Source organism: Erpetoichthys calabaricus, chromosome 9 (genome assembly GCF_900747795.2).
Source record: "Erpetoichthys calabaricus chromosome 9, fErpCal1.3, whole genome shotgun sequence".
Classification (NCBI taxonomy): Eukaryota; Metazoa; Chordata; class Cladistia; order Polypteriformes; family Polypteridae; genus Erpetoichthys; species Erpetoichthys calabaricus.
Genome location: NC_041402.2, coordinates 59,446,155 through 59,465,891, shown reverse-complemented (window position 1 = coordinate 59,465,891; position 19,737 = coordinate 59,446,155). Strand labels below are relative to the sequence as shown.

Sequence of the window (19,737 nt, the reverse complement as noted above, 5' to 3'; positions counted from 1 at the left end):
ATCTGTTTGTCAAGGATGTCTTCAAATAATTTTTCCCTCTAAGAGAAGTCCTCAACCTGTGAGCTTGTGATACTGAAACTCTAATACGTACAGGAGTAGACTAAAATTTATAGAAATGCATAACAATATGGTAAGATCCTGGAGCTAATCATCTTTTTGTCAGTGTTTCTTGGAAGTTAGAATGATGTCATACAAGTGCTCCAGTGGGTGTAGTGGTGTATAGATTTTTTTTTTTTTTTTTACCATTTGTAAAGGGGGTTTCAGTTCTTGGACAGATGAAGGGACAGGGGTTAAAGGTTTCCTGCAACATGCTAAATTTCCAGTGTATGGCTGTTTTAATTTATTTAAAAAAAAAAAAAAACCCTTTTACTAAAGTCCCCACAACTATGTATCAAAGCAACACTCTGGCTTTTGGTTTTGAATATTTTTTAACCAGCCATTCATTTTTCTTAACCTGCTTATTCAGGGCAGTGTCACAGACAAGCTGGACCCAATCCCAGCAAGTAAGCTTCGGTTGGAAGTCGGGAACGACACCTGGCCAGTCCATCACATGGTAAACTTGTTCTATTGGGCCAATTTAGCAATGTTAAATCACCTAACCCACGTCTTTAGACATTGTGAGGAAACCAGAATATCTAGAGGAGACCTGGGAAGATTGTGAAATCTCTGTATAGGGAGCACCCTGGGCAAGAATCCTGGTCACCTTATTGCAAAGCAGCAGTGCTATGTCTTCCACTACGTGATATCTGAATAAACCGTGCCTACAATGAAATTCAAGTTTACGCCTTAATTTATGTGTTTGTATTTTATCTTTTAACTTCTATTGCAAGGATCCTAAAATTTGGCCTGGGAGAGCTACAGTGGCTGTAGGTTTTTGTTTCAACCCACATTCTTGATTAAAAGTGGAATGTTTCTGCTGAAACAGGATTTACTTGAGTTACATTTTTGTGCTTCATTTTAGCTAAATTTGCTTAAGAATAAAAGAAATTAAGGAGGGATCAACTCTTATGTTTTTGTTTTTAATGGCTTCTTGTTTTCTTACTGTGCTACCAGTGAACAATTAAATACAAATGAGAAAAGATGAAGTTCCCAGACTAACTCGTTCGTACTTAACTTTTTTTTTTTTTTTCCACTTCTTCCAGATGTTTCAATAAAAGTGTATTTTCACAACCTGAAGAATAGTCCCTTATTTGTAGGGGTTTTGTCCAAGTTGACTTTTTGTTAAATTGTTTTAAATACACAAATCGATGGTGGAGGTTAGTTGTAAGGCAGTTGTTGTCTTAAAGGCAATTGGTTTTCTCCTTTTGTAGAAACAGAGCTTCCTGGGTACATGGACTAAATACTGATGCAAAAAGAATGCTTTTTTTCCCAAAACAATGTCACATTGGAAAAACAAACTTAATTTTTTAGAGGCTGGGAGCATGCACTGGAAATGTAATGCTATGAAATAAAAAAACCTAACAAAATTTAACTAGTGCAATTAGTGAATATTTTGTAAGGCACTCAACTGTTAATCTACAAAATAAAGGTTAAGCTTCTTGCTGGGATTCAGAATCTGCTAAGATTGCTCCTACAGAACCAGTATTTTGTTTAAATCATTATACAGTGCCTATGGCAGCCAAAATTATAAAATTGTGCCTGATGAGGAAGATTATGTGCTATGAAGCTCAAGATTAGCATTTCCAAAGGACTTTTGGAACTTCTGGAGTCCTTCCATGCACCTTTTTTGCTCAAAGTGACCATGGCTGAATTCACCCGGATTTCTACTGTGATGTGTAAAGGCATTGACTTGAGTCTGCATATCAATTAACTGAAGATGGATATGGTGTTGTCTTCAAGTGTGAAATTCAAAGGGGTTGTTCACAGGGGTCAGTCTCTGAAAATCAGAAATGTGCTCCCAGAAGTACTAAGCACTGTAGTGCACTGTTGTTCAAAAATAATTCTATATTTTAAGGACTATACTGTACTCATTATGAAAGTGTGCATTTTTATAATTTTTATTCATTCTTACCTAAATTGTTTTTCTTTTGTATGTAACTACTACTTTGCCATGTAAAGCACTATGGGCTACAGCCTTTGTATGAAAATGTGCCACATAAACCAGTTATTGCTGCACTATTCAGCATTACATCACTGCCCTCTGGTGGAATAGTGAAAGATTTGTATGATAAAACTAAAATTAGTCAAGATACTATAAAATATTAAAACATTCCTAAAAACAACTAGGCAGTTTCCTCATTTTGTGAGCATGTTATTATTTTGTATATTTAAGGGGAAAAGACTAGGAGTTTCAAATTGCTTTTTCTTTGTAGGGACATCCTGTAAGGTGTGGAATCTAGTGGTTTATGTGGGGGACATTTCATCTTTGGTACATTTTTACAAAACAAATCTTAATTAGAAGGTAAAGTAAATGCAAGGGGCAATCCAATTGTACAGCTCTCAGGGATTCCTGATTACATCAATGTAAGATTGTGCAGAATTTGAACATTTGTGTGTTAACAATATAACTTAAGGGGGGGGGGAGAAAATAGCTTAGTTGTTGCAAAACAAATGCACAAATGGTAATCGGGTAAACTGCTACTTTGTATTAAATAACATGAAGTTTTGTATTATACTTTGTTTTTCATTGCTCTGGGGAATGCCAGCATATTGCACATTTGAAAAATTTCACTGAACGTGGACCACACTACTAGTACTAAGGCAGCATTATGGTGACAATTTAAAAGTATGAAATATTAAAAAAAGCTTGTTGATCATCATATTCATTCCAGCCATTTAGATTTAGATAGTGCCATTACCAAAGCACAATAATCTATTGATAACCTTGAGCAGTACAGAAGTAATGAATACTAAAACACAAAGAAAAGAGGTTTGCTGGCTGTTTTTATTTTATTTTTCCCAGCTCACTCCCTGTGCAGTTACAGTTGAACTGCTAACATTGGGCCTGTCACTCTCACATGACATCAGACACACCACATGTTTGCTCTAAATGCGTAACTGTTGTCAGATAGCAAGGACTAAGCTTGATATGTGAAAGTTTATGGATTCTACTTGCAAGGTAACTTAAATGGGTTATATAAAAAAAAAAAAAAACATGTTACGAGTGCTTGTTACAGAGAAATAGTTAAACACAAAAGCGACACGCAGCAGCACTTTAGTGGAAAATTCCTAGCCATGGGTTACAATTACATTTGACCCAGATATAAAGTTATCAGTGATATGCCAGCTTTCAGAGTAATGCTGGATGGTCTGTGAACTGAAGTGGTCTTCCATATGGTGAGGTCTGGTTCCAGATTTTCCCTCTTGAACAGTAGCATATTACAACACTGGCGCAGGTGAAGGCACACGTCTGGGTCCAGTCAAAGCACACCTTTTTAATGCCTTATTGAGGTTTGGCCATACATATCTGAATTTGCACAAGGTCAGTTAATAGGCACAATTAAAATTGAATGTGGGCTGAAAATCCACTTGGGCCAGACTTCTGTTTCCCCTCTTCATTAATCTACTTTTTAAAGTATCATAAGGTCTTTGAGAGGACATCAGGAGAATGGACTTAATTCTGGATGTGGAATTTGCACACTCAATGTCTGTGTGGGTATTTTGCCAAGATCCAGTTGGCTCTTACACCCCAAAGATGAACTACTAGTCAGTTTAAGGTGGGTGGGTGCACATGCAGGAAAAGTTCCTGCTTTGTGCCCAGTGCTGTCAGAACAGGCTGTGGCCCCTAAAGTTAGGAGGTATGACATTTAAGGGGACACTTAAGTAGCACTGACACCAAATCAATAATGCAGAACCCTTACTCACACCTAGCAGCTTGAAGACTATATATAAAATAAAACAGACTGTGCTTACATAGATAATGGCTATTTTAGTAGAAGACTTTTTCTAACACTGAAAGCCTAAGGAAAAAAGGATAATGCCCTTTTCTTATTACAATGAACTTAAAATTGAAGTTTAATTTTTAGTAAACCCCTACTCCTCTTTGTTTTTTATCTATTTGAGGAGTCACCAAACTTTCTGTACAAAGCTAGTTGTTAAGCACAACCAAGGAAAACAGAACAGGGATGAGGAATACAGAATCCATTAAAAAAAAAAAAAGTTGGGTTTCTTCGCCACACGTTCTCAGAGGCATTTGTTTATTTTACAGTAAGTAAACATGAACAAACAGGTGCAGCGACACAAAACTGATAAAATACAAGATTGACAGAACAAGCTTCTAGGACTTGAAGATGCAGAATAACCTGTAGATTTCTCAGATAACATTTAAACTTTTTGTAACTCTGTCAAAAGTAAGCTCATGTGGAAGAGGGGAACCTTCAGAGGATATTACTTGAACCCACCAAATTGATATTTAAAGTTTTTATCTTTAAAAATATTCTCACTTGAATCAATGATGAACAGAAAAAAGCCCAACAAAAATGCACAGAAATTATCTTAATAAAATGACTACCAAAAAAAGTGTGTTGAATATGGTTATCCTCAAACAGTTTCTGTGTGATGCAGACCAAGGAACAAACTTTACTGGAATTAACAATCACTATTTTTTTAATTTAACAGTCAATGAAATCATTTATTTAGAAGCTCTATATAGTGCTTTTAGTGTGTGTTGCACTTTTACTGAAGTCTGACCAATAGTGCTGACAGACATAATTGTACTGGGGGTCTGTGTATATAAAAAAAAAAAAAACCCCCCCCAGCATTTTCTAATACACTTTACACGAAAAGTCCTCATTTGGGAACGGTTTTGGCAACATTAGAATTTAGTTGTGGCCAATAAAAAAGGAAATTTAAAAATGTGAAAATTTAAAAAGCACAAACTTAAAAAAGTTGAAGTTCCCCCCCTAATGCCACCCCTCAATGCCTCTCCCTCACATAAGCTTCTTTGACAAAGTTGGGAAACTGAGGCAAAATTTCTGCATTTATTGTTAGTTTATATTAATCTTGGTAAATACTATGACAAAATATAAGTTACACCGAGAGCAAGGGAACAGAATGTCCATTTGTTCCAATCTAGGTTGTCTTGAGATCCAGACTGGTTGAATAAAACCCAATCCAAACAAATTAATTATCTAACCCTTGTGCAACTTAATTTTCTCAAGTGTTTACTGGTGGGCACACTGAACACCTGGACCATGATGTCCGCTTTCTTCATCAGAGCTATCATTATAGGCCTCACGTCTCTGTCCACCAGCAGAACCATGGCCAATGTCATAATCCTGAAGGTCTACCTCTTCTGCATCTGCAGCTATATTGGGAGCCTCTGCTCTAACTGGGAGAAGGTCTTCCAGCTCCTGATGGGGGAAAGAAAAGAAGAAAAAAAAAAAACCAAGAAGACACATAAATGGAGGACTCAAACCCACTAAAATGGTTACAAAAGTTCTGTTATTGAGTGAAAATTTAATGCACTAGATTTAGGAAACATGAAAGCTCATTTTTTATTTGGATCTTACACTATTCTTTAATTGAAAGTTATATTAAAAAAAAAAAAAAAAACACAAACATGTTCCTTGACATATCCACAGAGGGGGAACTAGCTGTGCTCATAGTTTGTATGGTACATTTACCAGAGTTTTAATACATAGGATTTTCAAAAAGTAAAAACTTACTGTTAATTTTTCAGGACTAATCCAGTTGTTCTCTGGGAATTGTACATCAAACTTGATATAAAGGTCACCTTTTTCAAATGGGTTACGATACTGCGGCATTCCTTCACCTCGCACAACTCTAATAGAACCTGGATTTGGTTGAAAGTAGAATAGAGAAAGAAAGAAAAGGCAATTACAATCAGAGGAAAAGCTCTCTTTACTACCACACAAACCACGAGAAAGTACATTTAGATTAATGAAAACTGAACTGTTGTGCATAATACTTAGTGACTAGCAAAAAAAAAACGGAAAAATGTAATTTTTTTTTTAGCAGACTCAACTTGATGTTTTAAACTAATATGGTTGTGACATTATGATGAAGACTAAAGAGTGCAACATACAGAGACTTGGTAATAATCTGGCTAAAAGCCTTCTGTGTGTGAAAAGCTTTACAGTTTGTGCCCTTTCACTCTTGGCAGGTATATGAACATCCACAAACCCAGTATACAGGTAAAGGAATCCATCTGGTAGTGAACACCAGGAACAGTAGTGGTGAGGTGGAGTATCACTGCTGAAGAGGTCAGTGTTATGTTTTATGATGATGCATTCTGGAAAGTCATTATTAGAAACGCACACACACAAAGACGGTTTAGTCTTTTCCAACTTGTTAAGAACATTCAAAATCCATGCCAACAGGCTCATGTACATTTCTTAATTGTGCTATTTCACTGGACAAACACTACTTCATAGAATTACTTTGCTCTTCAATAGTTTCCCCTAAGTAGAGCACCACACAAAAATACAATTTTCTTTTGTAGCCCTCACTGATATGATCTTAAGAAAACAGCAGCGAGCTGTACACAGTTAATGCTGCCCTTTATTGTCAGGGTTGTCACATAACTGTTATAGCTAAACCATTTTTGCAGTATAGTTCTTGAACACTGAAGTTGTTGGGCTCTTCAAAGAATCATCAAAAATGCACAAAACATTCTAAATTCAATACGACTAAGAGTATTAAATGTTAATTTACTTATATAAATATTCCAAATTATGCCTTTACATATACACATATACTGCAGAAAATGAAAACCAGGCAGGAGATACTTGCTGATACATACCTGGCTCAATAACCTTCCCAGGAGGATACCGAACAACAATTTGCCGTCCATCTAGATGTTTTAAAGTGAAATGGAATCCACAAAGTGCTTCAACTAGGCCAATCTTGTGGGTCATGTGCAAATCGTTGCCTTCTCTCTTAAATGTCTTAAAAATAAAAACAAAAGCTACTTAAATTCAGACTCCAAAAATTTTAAAAATCTGACAAAAATGTGAATACAGTTAACAATACTAGAAATAAAAGCATTATGATAACACAGGGCAGTGGCAGTTTGTAATGTTGCTTCTCTCAATGGAGTGTTGAGAGCACCTTGAGAATGCCACTGTATTTAAGGGAACTTCAAAAACTGTACAGAATGAGCTTTTGGACTTCCCAGAACCCCCTGTGCTACACATACATTTTCTAACTTTATATTAAAAACACACGCCTCATCTGTTCTGACTGGAATTCGGGTAGTACTGTCATCTGTGGGTGTTTTTTTAAATATCGTCATTGCTATGTATTATGTTTTAATATTTCAAACTTATTCTGTTTTATTGTTCAGCATTTTGTGACTTGTCTGCCAGAAGTACAATACGTAAACTAAAAAGTGTATTTTCAATATCAATAATGGAATTTGTGTAATGTTTCAGAATTTCAAAGTCTTAAACGTGAAAAGTGAGATTTGGGTGATATTAACTTTATATTATGAACAATTTATGACACGACACGATTTGAAATAAATATGTTCAAATTCTGCAAATCCTAATTTTTTTTTTTTTTTTAATGGTTAGTTAAGAGAGACTGGTGACTGAAATGACTCAATTTAATCAGAAAGTAACTGAGAAATTTTCAGGCCTGAAGAAAAGGAGGGCAACACTCAGATAGTGCTGCTGAGTAGTGTGTAAGCAACATTACAGTTTGGATGTGGATATTTTCTTTTCTCCTGAGCTATGAAGTCCTGCTTTATTACGACCCCTCCCCCCAAAGTGACCCCATCCAAATTTTTTCTTTCCTCACCAGCTGCCACTGATATATGGTGGTGCCAATTTTTCAAGTAAAGATTTCCAAAATACTTTTGGAATAAGCCTTATAAATTATACATTATTTCATAAAATAATGTAAATTTTTACAGTATCTATTCCTAGTAGACATGGAGAAAAATACATGAAGGTTAAACAGAGGTGAGAAAAATACATGAAGGTTAAACAGAGGCAAATTATAATACTGAAATACAAATTTGTACATGACTGTAAAGGCACAAAAGAGTTTTCTTTAGCTCTAAGGAAATATGATCAACACCAACTGCCCACCATATCTGATCATGCCGATTCTGCAGTACCATTCTTGAGTGCTTTAACTTGTTTTCAATATACAGTGATAAACTTTTTGAACTGCAAATGAAACATGGCTACTCTTTACAAGTAATTCATAATTTGAATTTGATTCTTTGAAAATCAGAAGGCTTGCTACATCAAAAATGAATTTGGCCTGTCTCCATATGGACAGTTGTATAAAAATTCTTGATAGCAGCATATGATTAAAATATACAAAAGATAGCATCAATCTTCATAGGACCTGCAATTAAAGGCATCAATACAAATAAAGAAAGCACAGATACAGCATAGCAGTTACCATTACATAACATTCAAGGTTATAATGCGAACAGAAATTATCCTGTACAAAAAAGAACTAAGATGTGCCTTTGCAGCTGTGTTCAGTATAAATGAAGACCTCAAAATAGATGCATGTCAAAAAGTTATGATTAATATTTCTACAGTCCATTGAAATTCACAAGTACCCATAATTACTGTAATTACATAGGAGTAATCAGAAAAGCAAATCTGACATATTCATAACCCTTTCATTGTTCATACATGAAATAAAAAAAAAAGTTTTACCATCTTTTTCTATCCTGCATTTCCCAACTACTATGTAACATATAGCATGAAATTATGATATACAAAATAATTTTGCTCAGGTTGCCACATAACATGTTCTGAAGCTTGAAATGGTTGTCTCTCATAGCGAAGTTATTTGGACTGTTTCCACTTTACCTCTCGGAGATCAAGTCTGAAGACAATATTCACTTTTACATAATAATCCACTGTCTTCCATCAAACAAAATTACTTTTCTTCTGTGTCCTTAAAGTCCGGTACTTTTCAAGTCAAAAATTATTTCTTTGCAATCATAGTGTATAGTAATTTGCCACATGAAAACTATTCTAAAGTGAAGCATACTGTGCAAATAAACTACTCAGCTCTTGCGTTTTATAACAGAGCTTATGGGTACTGGGATTCCATTTGAGATGCATGTTTAAAAAAAGTTGAACCAATCTGAGGTTGAAAACCATTTAGAATAAGAAAAAAAAAGCAAGCCCCATCCCCTTATATCATTACCCGAACCACAGTAGGCTTTATGAAGATAGCAGTTTCACCATAGCCTTCTTGTCAAATTGCAGGTCAATTCAAATCAAGGGTAACACCAAATTGACTTCTGACAGACCCTGGTGAAATGGGTTTTCAAACCCTTCGTCACTGGTCCTTCCAATTTTCTGCACTCTAAGGACACACACAGTCAGATCAGAACTTATTAATCCAGTAAGTGCTCCCTCACCTTTTATAAACACAGGCAAGGAAGGGCAGTGAGGTTACAGTCCAACAGTGAGCAAAAAACACTGGAGAGAAAGTGTACCATAAGGAGACAGAAACACTGGTGTGTGTAGTATGTGTGTTCAGATTGAAAGAAAAAAAAAAAAAAAACAAAAAAACAAAAATGAGGACACAGTGGGCACACGCTGCTTTGAACCATCTCATATATATTTCTCTTCTGGTTCATCCTGCTTCCACTTCAAAGCCGGTCCCGCCCACACGCAGCTGACACGGCATTTCTCGATTCCTATTCGTCCTCCTCCAAACCCTTCCCCACATTCTTCCAGTGCGATTCCTACAACAAAAAACTTTTCAAAACGCAAACCTCACTTGCTAAACACAAGGAAAGGCATTCTTCCCAACAACTATATGAGTGCCAGAAATGCAATAAGAAGTTCACTACACAGGATTGTCTGACTAAACACAAAAAAACTCATTCACAACTCTTGCAATGCGACATCTGCAAAGCAACGTTTCCAAACCAACGCAGTCTCAGCAGACATACACACAATCCTCTTCCTGTTACCACAGGTACTTCTTCACCTAATTCCTGTCTTCCCATCCAGCACACACAACATTGGGACTCCAGACCAGCAGTGCAAACACTGTCATGCACTATACTGGCCTGCTGAGCGTAATACATCCAACAAGTACTCAAGGTGCTGCCACAACGGTAAAGTAGCTTTACCACCTTTGCGGGAGCCACCTGTGTCTTTACAACAGCTTCTTACACAGCAAATATCAGAAGCTAAAAATTACCATGAACACATTTGAGAATACAACTCTTCTCTAGCGTTTGCTTCCATGGGTGTACAGATTACATCCTCCTGGCCACGGACCATACGGTTTTAAAATACACGGGCAAATTTATCACCGAATCTCTCCACTATACGCTAACACTTCTACCTCTCCAGGATATGGACATTTGTACGTTTTTGACACAGCACAAAGCTACTGAAGTACACTTACAAAATAAAGCAAACTCTGCATACTTCTCCAGCTAGATTCCATTCTCAGAACCATCAACCCCTTCGCTAAATCATACAAACACATGCATGAAATCGCTCAGTCCAATCCAACAGCATCTGTACAAATGGTTTTCAAGGAAAACCCTAGGCAGGATTTACGACGATACAATGCCCCGACATGTCACACCAATGTTGCAGCTATTTTCGTCGGAGAAGATGGCGAACCGCCTGCCGAAAGGGACATTTGCATCTATCCCATAGGCAACTCCTGTAAACAGATTTCCACGCTCAATATGAATTGTGGTCCTATGGTTTACCCACTTTTATTCCCTTACGGAGACATTGGCTGGCACAAAGGATTTACAACATGTTCCCGAAAAAAGAACCGCCAAGCAAATAAGGCTTACTCAATGCCAATTTTACACGTACAGATTAGTAATAAGGAATACATTTAGTAGTTTGCACTCCAGCGGCAAACTATTACAACAGTACATCGTAGATGCATATGTTAAAACAGAGGGCGTGCTTCTCAACTATCTCAGATTACATCAACAAGATCTACACATGGAACAATACAAAGGACTATCAGACGCACTGCAAGCAAACGCTGAAAATAACGCACGTGTAGGCAAAATGATATTACCGTCCACATTTCCAAGAAGTCCAAGATACATGCAACAAAACTATCAGGATGCCATGGCCATAGTACGTAAATTCGGAAAGCCCGATTTATTCATCACTTTCACAAGTAATCCTGCTTGGCCGGAAATTCTACATGCACTGTCGGATACCCAAAGACCAGAGCACAGACCTGATATTGTAGTACGAGTAGATCTTTCAACTCATTATCTGTCGTCTCCACCAAAACACCTATTCACAACTGCGTCTTTCAAGAAGTATTTATTTCTTCTTGATTTCTGAATTCCATTCTCACCGTTTTCCGTTCCTATTCTTACACCGCCGTATGCGATGGCGGGCTTCGGCTAGTTTTAATTATTGATGGTATTATTTGGAGCTGCTGTTTATTTGGCATACAAGCACGTGCACGGGCTGGTGGAGCACAGTGGGATATATTTTTCAACATTTTCCCTTTTTAAAAACATGTTTAATGCCGTAGGGCTGTTGCTCTAACGGTTTTTCTTCCTCTTAGTTCTGACCTGGGTGGTGACGCTGCTTTTGTGTTGTTTTAGTACCTCCATTTCAAAGCATGTAGAATCCCTCATGAAAGAAGAGATCAAAACGTACTATACAAGGTGGTCAAGTTAATTCTTCATATTCACTGTATGGAAAGCAAGCGCCTTGAATGAAAACTAAAAACGTTCTTACTCTGCATTGCATAACTAGGTCTTATCTAATTTCAATAAAGGTGACACAATCTCCATTCAAATTCCTTTTTACATGTTGAATTGAAATGGCTAAATACAAACAATAGCAGGAAAAGTCAAGCTACTTTATTAGCCACTTGGTGCCTGCACAGCACAGAGCAAGTGAGAAGGAGGGAGCACACAAACAGATTTTAAGTAGCTGAACATAGTTCATCCAGTCCATGGCTCAACTCCTTTTTACATGCTGAACAGTAATGTTGAAGTACAAACAGAATCAAGCTATTCGAAGACCTAGTAGAATTAAGCAAGTATAAGACAGACATTAAATCTGCCTATTTTGAGTAGTTGTAAATTTCGACATAAGTTCATATTTCCAAGTAAATGTTTGCAAACTTCCAAATGTTTACATAAAACATTTACCATTTTTTATATTTTAAAATCCCTAGGTCCCAATATGAGAAAAAAAAAAAAAGTCTTAACCTACCGAATACATCCATTTTTAGAGAAAAACAGTATTGATCTGCATCAAGACTGCATGTCATTTGAAGGGAAAAAATGCAAATAGCAAAACATGTTTGTGACATTCAGCAATTTTAAAAGAAAACCACAGATCATCCTCCACTACAGTACCCTTTCGGGGCTGGGGTGTGGATTTACCTCGGAAAGCCATTACCAAGCCCCACTGCTGACTTTGAACATTAATACCCATGTGAACTACTTTTTCTATTCTGCAGACAACAAATGGAAAAAGGTACAATTATGATTGCTCAAATTCTTTCATTATACGGAAGCTTATTATTTCACAAAAATATTGCCTACCAGTGCCTATATGATAATGCATGCATCTGCTGTGGTGGTCCAGTGAGACAGAATGCAGTCAACTAATGTAAACAGAACAAAGATTATAGGCATACATTTAGTTTAACTCTTTTAGGGCTAATTTTTTTTTGTTTGTTTCTTTTCTCCCAGGGCTGAATATTTTTCCAAAAACTAACTTTTTTTAAAAAAAAGATCACAAAGCAATTGAAATCAACAAAAAATATTTACTTTTGACAAATGTTTCTGTCTTGCATGTTGTATGAGCCTGCATACTCTATGATTTCACATACATATCACATACATTTTACACAGCAAAGTCCTGCAAAGTCTGATCTCGCTCAAAGCAGCCAGTTTCAGTCATTGCCACATTGCACTGCTTACAATGTGTGTTGCTTTGGTGCCTACTTTTCGTCTGTTGCTGCACTTTCTCACATATATTGTTAAGTGTGTACTGTAGAGAGACAAGTCACCCGTTTGCCATCGTGCCATGCCACTGCCACCAAGTTTTCTGCCTACATGAAAACCGTATTGTCACCTCTTTTCATCTTCAGCCTGTCTGGCTTCATGTGTATCCTGTTCACCCTCACTGTGCCACAAGCTTCAATTCCTCTGCTCTGTAGCTCCATGAACAATTCTGGGAATGTATAAAAATTGTCCAAACGTACACAACATGACCCAAATGTTCATAGCCCTGAAGCAGCTCCAGCACAACCTGACTTGTCAAGGGACAGTTCTTTGAAAGAAATACTTTCCTGTATATGTAATTACTTTCAGGCAGAAACCAGTGTTTGCTTCTGCCAGTACAAAATCCTTTATACCATACTTTGTGGGCTTGTCTGGCATATATTTGCAGAAAAAAAGGTGTCCCTTTTATTTTATGATAGATTCATGCACAGACAAATCACAGCCAGGCTGATAAAATTGTTTCTATGTTGGTTCCAATATGTCAAGCAGGGGCTGAACTTTATGCATGGCGTTATATAGCCTGGCTCACCCCATGGGATTTGCTTCTGTTTATTACAGAAGTGAATAAAACTTTGCAGCATCATGTACCTATCATCACGCTGCATAACATGTCCAAAGCCACCAGGGGACAAAGCACGTTTGGACCAATGCTCCCTGATGTTATATCACCAGTTCTGTCCCATCTCTATTTGTAATGCCACAGTGCACTTCATCTCGTCTTTTGTTGTGGGTTTCCACTTTGAAAAACGAGAATGCGATGCAAGCGCAGCCCGTGATTCAAAACATTTCTCTGCCTACCTGTTTGTCTCGTCTGACAGTAGCTGAAAAGCAGCATCAGGAGAGAGCAGCATGAAGTAGTTCAGCAGCTGGTGATCTGTTGTGTCCAATAGCAAGCCATGCCGTCTTGTGAAGTCACAGATCAATGTCTGTGTATTCCTCCCACGCGAACCTTGCCATAGATGCATCGGCTGCGAGAATTCGCTCAGCTGGCAGTGGATCAGCTGGCGCGGTATCGGCTGGTGTCCGATCAGCTGATGCCGGCTTCTCACTCTCTTGCTCGATTCCTGATCACTGTCAATAAAATCCGATTCTGAAAAATCAGAGTCCGACTTCGCGATAATGCGCAAAACATTGTCTGCCGAGTGTTTTCTTTTCTGCACCCACTTCGCTCCCTTGTGACATGTCGATGCCATCTTGCCATTGTTTACATTTCACAACTCACGCACACGCAAGGATTAGTTGCAGAGTCAATGAGTCTAGCATTCCTCCAAGCACAGAGGGAATGCCTGCGACGTGACAGTGAGTTTTGTCGCCATTAACAGCTGATTGTTGCCCTCTATCCCTGGATGTTGACTTTTGTCAACATTCGCCCTCAACCCCTCCTGTCGACAAAAGTCGACATCCGCCCTAAAAGAGTTAAATCAGGTTGAAGTGAAGTAATTTTAGGATAAATGTTTTAGCACAGGCCAATAGGAAGCATAGAGCAGTCATTCCTTCCTCACACCAACTGAATGTGCATGGAGTTTGCCCACTCTCCAGGTGTGTTTGCGACCAGATTGGTGTCTGAATTTATTCTCTATATCCTTGGCAAAAGTGACTCATTAAGCATTAAAAAAATTTGATAATTGGTTTGTGGCACTTCATTCGTTTCACTGTGGTTAGTCTCTATCATATACCCTGCCTTTTGAGAAACACGGAAGGTATATTTTCTTTCATTGAAATCTTTGCCCCTTCAAGCCAGATCTCAGTACCAGTCACTTATTATAAAAGGTGAGATCAAACTATGTATTTTTAAAATTATGAAATATGCTTCACTTTAGAATGCAGATTGGCAAATTAATGGATACTACAATAGTGACAAATAAGTTTATTTTTTTAGTTTGGAAGTTATCCTTTAAAATGTGCCAGCATTGTAAAAGGAGAGAAAACTATCTTAAATAAAGAAAACAAATGTTACTATCAAATAGATACACAACTTGGGCTTTGCCTTTAACTGCACACATTACCTTACCCACCTATCCAAAACCTGTTTTTTTTTGTGTATATATATATAACAGTTTAAAGGAACATTCCTACAAGTGTGCAGAATTCCGTGAGCAAAAATGAAGGACAATACACTATGCAATCACCTAGAAATGTATGCAGTGTTCCACACGCCAGTGTGTATAACATTTAGTGTTACCTCATGTTCCTTTTCTTGAAGTACAAGCACAATGTCTCCAGGTTCCACACCAGGGGCCTGATCAGCTTCTCCTCCAAAAGTAATCTTCTGTCCATGTTTCATTCCTTTGTCTATGTGAACTTCCAGAATTTTGACTTCTTTGACTACTTTCTTGCCCTCACATTTTTTACAGCGATCCTTTTCATTGATTACTTCTCCTGCATTCACAAGCAAATTATCTCATGAGTATTTTGCTCAAGATGACAAAAATCATTAAACTGAAAGATGTGCTATACCAATATCAGAAAAGATCTTTTGCAATTTGAAGAAACTGAAAACAGACCAGCAAAGTTTTTTTTTGTTTTTTTTTTTTAAAAAGACCCTTTTCAGGTAATATTCATAATATATTCATGTAATTAAACAAGAAGTTGAGTTTTTTGTTAAAATTAAATCCTGGTCAACAACACTGCCAGGTATTTCAACAGTGAAACCATCTAAAGCTACAAATGTGGCTCACCGAGAAAGCAAACTATTACTGAAATGAAACAAAAAAGGATATGAGCTTTAGTACAGACTTTCAGCATTAAATCAAGGGTATTTATATTAATAAAGAAAAACAAACACACCACAGGTGAATGGTACAGGAATTGCAGCACTTGTGTAGGCAGAACAGGCCTGGCAGAGCATCACGGGAAAAAGCACCTGGTGATATCTGTGGGCTCCACACTTGAGGCAATCATGGCTGCAAATCCTTCAAAGTCAAAGTATCAATATCATAAGCAAATCTATTATATTTAATTTGTCCCATTACCTTTAGTTCCTTAAAAAGAAAAAAAAAAATGGTGGTCTCTACACATAAGTGCTGCAATTTAGATATCATTTGTATGTTTATGCAAATACTCTCCCTGACATTTAATGTTGAAAGTCAAAAGTACATTAAAAGCTAATGTTTGTTTCACTTCAAACAGTGGGTTTCCCTGGGTAAAAAACTATATTAACAACAATGATATTTGTCTAAATACTTATGGACTACACTTTATGCTTGCTCTATCTTTAATAATAATTCTTTAGATTTATATAATGATTTTCTCTAACGTTCTATAATAGGTTTTGCCCAGGGCTGAATAGTGCAGTTTTTATTCTCTGTCAACTGACTACATTTTTAACCCAAGATACAGCCCTGCAAACTCTAAGTCAGTAGTTGTAAAGTTAAAAACACTTAAGATTTACCAACTCTTATTTTAGATTAATCTTTAAGAATTTTTCCTGAAGCTCTGTTTATTTGCTCTGTATAGTGAAACCATTTCTTTTGCTGTCACCACATTAGCCATCACGTCCACCCTCACACAGTCATATGATTTTTGGGGACCAAGGCTTTGAAATGAGGTTGTTCTGCTTTGCTTCCTTCCTGAATTCTTGTTTGCCTGCATGTTGACCCCACATGTGTAAGTGCAGTCCTGACAATGTGTTTGAAATTTTAACTAGTGACTCAATAGGTTATTTTTACTGATTACAACCAAAGAAAATTATAGGATTCAATAAAATGTCATGACAGCTTCCTCAGGTTTTTTGGCAATCTACTCAGTTTCTTTAATGTAGACATCCTTTTTAAGGTGGAGTGGTGGCTCGGAGGCTAGGGATCTGCACTGGCAATCGGAAGGTTGCCAGTTCGAATCCCGTAAAATGCCAAAAGGGACACTGCTCTGTTGGGCCCTTGAGCAAAGCCCTTAACCTGCAATTGCTAAGCGCTTTGAGTAGTGAGAAAAGCGATATATAAATGCAAAGAATTATTATTATTATTACTGTTTAAACATCTTTTCTTAGACTTCTTGCCCCCATAATAGAGGTCTGTTTTCCCTGTCAACTCCTCCAAAAATGTAATCTCTTCAGCATGTCCTGGGTCTGCCAAAGGGTGTCCTCCTTGTTATTAGGAGGCATCCTAATCAGATGCTCAAGCCACCCCAATTGCCTCATTTTGATGCAAAGGAGCATCAGTTCTATTGCGAGTTCCTCACCCTATTCCTAAAGTTCAGCACAGACAACCTGTAAAAAGGAAGCTCATTTCCCGCACTCAAATCCACAATTTAAATTCTTTCCTGTTGAGGATACGAATGAAGATTGGTAAATCAACAGGTTTGCCTTTAAGCAAAATAAACATCCATCCATCCATTATCCAACCCACTATATCAGTGCAAATCAAAAACGGGAAACTACAAACCTTATGCGAGTTACTTTTTGAACTGAAGACCAGACTTGACCAACAAACGAGTGCTGGGAGGACAACTTCAATTCAAAAGTCAATACCATTAGGCTTGGGTTTCACATTTATCTGCATGCTGATAACTCTGGCAGTAACTATACAGTGATCCCTCGCTATATCGCGCTTCGCCTTTCGTGGCTTCACTCTATCGCGGATTTTATATGTAAGCATATTTAAATATATATCGCAGATTTTTTGCTGGTTCGCAGATTTCTGAGGACAATGGGTCTTTTAATTTCTGGTACATGCTTCCTCAGTTGGTTTGCCCAGTTGATTTCATACAAGGGACGCTATTGGCAGATGGCTGAGAAGCTACCCAACTTACTTTCTCTCTCTCTCTCTCTCTCTCTTGCGCTGACTTTCTCTGATCCTGACGTAGGGGGTGTGAGCAGGGGGGCTGTTCGCACACCTAGACGATACGGATGCTCGTCTAAAAAAGCTGAAAGATTATCTTCACGTTGCTACCTTCTGTGTGTAGCTGCTTCGTGAAGCGACATGCTGCACGGTGCTTCACATACTTAAAAGCTCAAAAGGCACGTATTGATTTTTGACTTTGTTTTTCTCTGTCTCTCTCTCTCTCTCTCTCTCCCTGCTCCTGACGGAGGGGGTGTGAGCTGCCGCCTTCAACAGCTTTGTACCTGCAGTGCTTCGCATACTTAAAAGCCAAACAGCCCTATTGATTTGTTTGCTTTCCTCTGTTTCCTTTGAAGAGGAAGATATGTTTGCATTCTTTTAATTGTGAGACTGAACTGTCATCTCTGTCTTGTCATGGAGCACAGTTTAAACTTTTGAAAAAGAGACAAATGTTTGTTTGCAGTGTTTGAATAACGTTCCTGTCTCTCTACAACCTCCTGTGTTTCTGTGCAAATCTGTGACCCAAGCATGACAATATAAAAATAACCATATAAACATATGGTTTCTACTTCGCGGATTTTCTTATTTCGCGGGTGGCTCTGGAACGCAACCCCCGCGATGGAGGAGGGATTACTGTATAGATATTTTAGCAAATAAACCACACACTAGATAACACACATGTGGATTACACAGCACGTGTAACATGAGATTTTTCTCTCCCCGTGTACATTTTTTTCCACAACATTTGATATTGGCCAGTGTGTCAATATAGAGTTCCGTTCTAACAGAAATACTATGTTGACCTTTCTCCATGAAAACATGAAATTTTTGTTGGCCACCACTAAAAGAGCACCCAAAGAGAAAATAAGGGAGGGAAGAGAGGAAGGAAAAAAAAAAAAAAAAAAAAAGATTCACCCTACAAATACAGTAAAACCTGATTTTTCTTCACTTAGTAAGGAGGTGCATCACAGTGATTCAGGATGATACGATTGAACCTTTTCTGCACTCTAGTATTACAATAATTACTTCCTTACCTTCACCATTACAGTCAGAGCAGACAGATTGCATTTGCTGAACCATTCCTGGTGCTAACTGTCTTATCATAATGCGCATACCACGACCTCTGCAAGCTGTACACTTCTGAACAGCTCCCAGTTTGCCCCCTTGACTAGAAGGAAAAAAAAAAAAAAAAAAAAAAAGGCCATATTAACAGTTTAAAACACAATTCGTTCATACATTTTAAATACGCATAATATAATTGAATTCTATATCAATCTATATATAAAGAAAAAAAATTTTATTTAATACAGATATAAGTATGAAAACTGCAGCTACAACTTATGTAGCCAGTAGGGGTGTCACAAGAACCAATACTGTGGTACAAAGCCGATATCAAAATTAAAAAAATAAAAAAAGTTACTCTTTTCTAAGTTATCATCAGTGGTATGGACTGAATGCTGAATGTCAGTACTGTACTTGTGCATGACTGCAAGCGATAGAGATAGATACTTTATTAATCCCAAGGGGAAATTCACATACTCCAGCAGCAGCATATTGTTAATCAATATTAAAAAAGAGTGATAACGCAGGTATAACAGACAGTAACTTTGTATAATGTTAACGTTTTACCCCCACCCCAGTTGAATTGAAGAGTCGCATAGTGTGGGGGAGGAATGATCGCCAGTGTCAGTGGAGCAGGACATTGACAGCAGTCTGTCGCTGAAGCTGCTCCTCTGTCTGGAGAGGACACTGTTTAGTGGATGCAGTGGATTCTGCATGACTGACAGGAGCCTGCTCAGCACCCGTTACTCTGCCACAGTTGTCAAACTGTCCAGCTCCGTGCCTACAATACAGCCTGCCTTCCTCACCAGTTTGTCCAGGCATGAGGCGTCCCTCTTCTTTATGCTGCCTCCCCAGCACACCACCGCATAGAAGAGTGTGCTCACCACAACCGTCTGATAGAACATCTGTAGCATCTTATTGCAGATGTTGAAAGACACCAGCCTTCTAAGGAAGTATAGTCTCCTCTGTCCTCTCTTGCACAGAGCATCA

General features: G+C 37.8%; 1 protein-coding gene across 1 annotated transcript in view; it reads right to left on the bottom strand.

Annotated features, from left to right (window-relative positions):
* Positions 1 to 4,119: 4,119 nt before the first annotated feature.
* The window catches only part of dnaja2a (DnaJ heat shock protein family (Hsp40) member A2a), a 31,678-nt gene continuing 16,060 nt past the window's right edge, over positions 4,120 to 19,737 (bottom strand). Inside the window, exons 5-9 of the mRNA XM_028809650.2 lie at positions 18,720 to 18,853; positions 15,093 to 15,289; positions 6,704 to 6,848; positions 5,607 to 5,734; positions 4,120 to 5,291 (exon numbers count right to left, since the gene is read on the bottom strand). Of these exons, the coding sequence (XP_028665483.1) occupies positions 5,103 to 5,291; positions 5,607 to 5,734; positions 6,704 to 6,848; positions 15,093 to 15,289; positions 18,720 to 18,853 (793 nt within the window). The 3' untranslated portion in view covers positions 4,120 to 5,102. The remainder of the gene's footprint in view (positions 5,292 to 5,606; positions 5,735 to 6,703; positions 6,849 to 15,092; positions 15,290 to 18,719; positions 18,854 to 19,737) is intronic.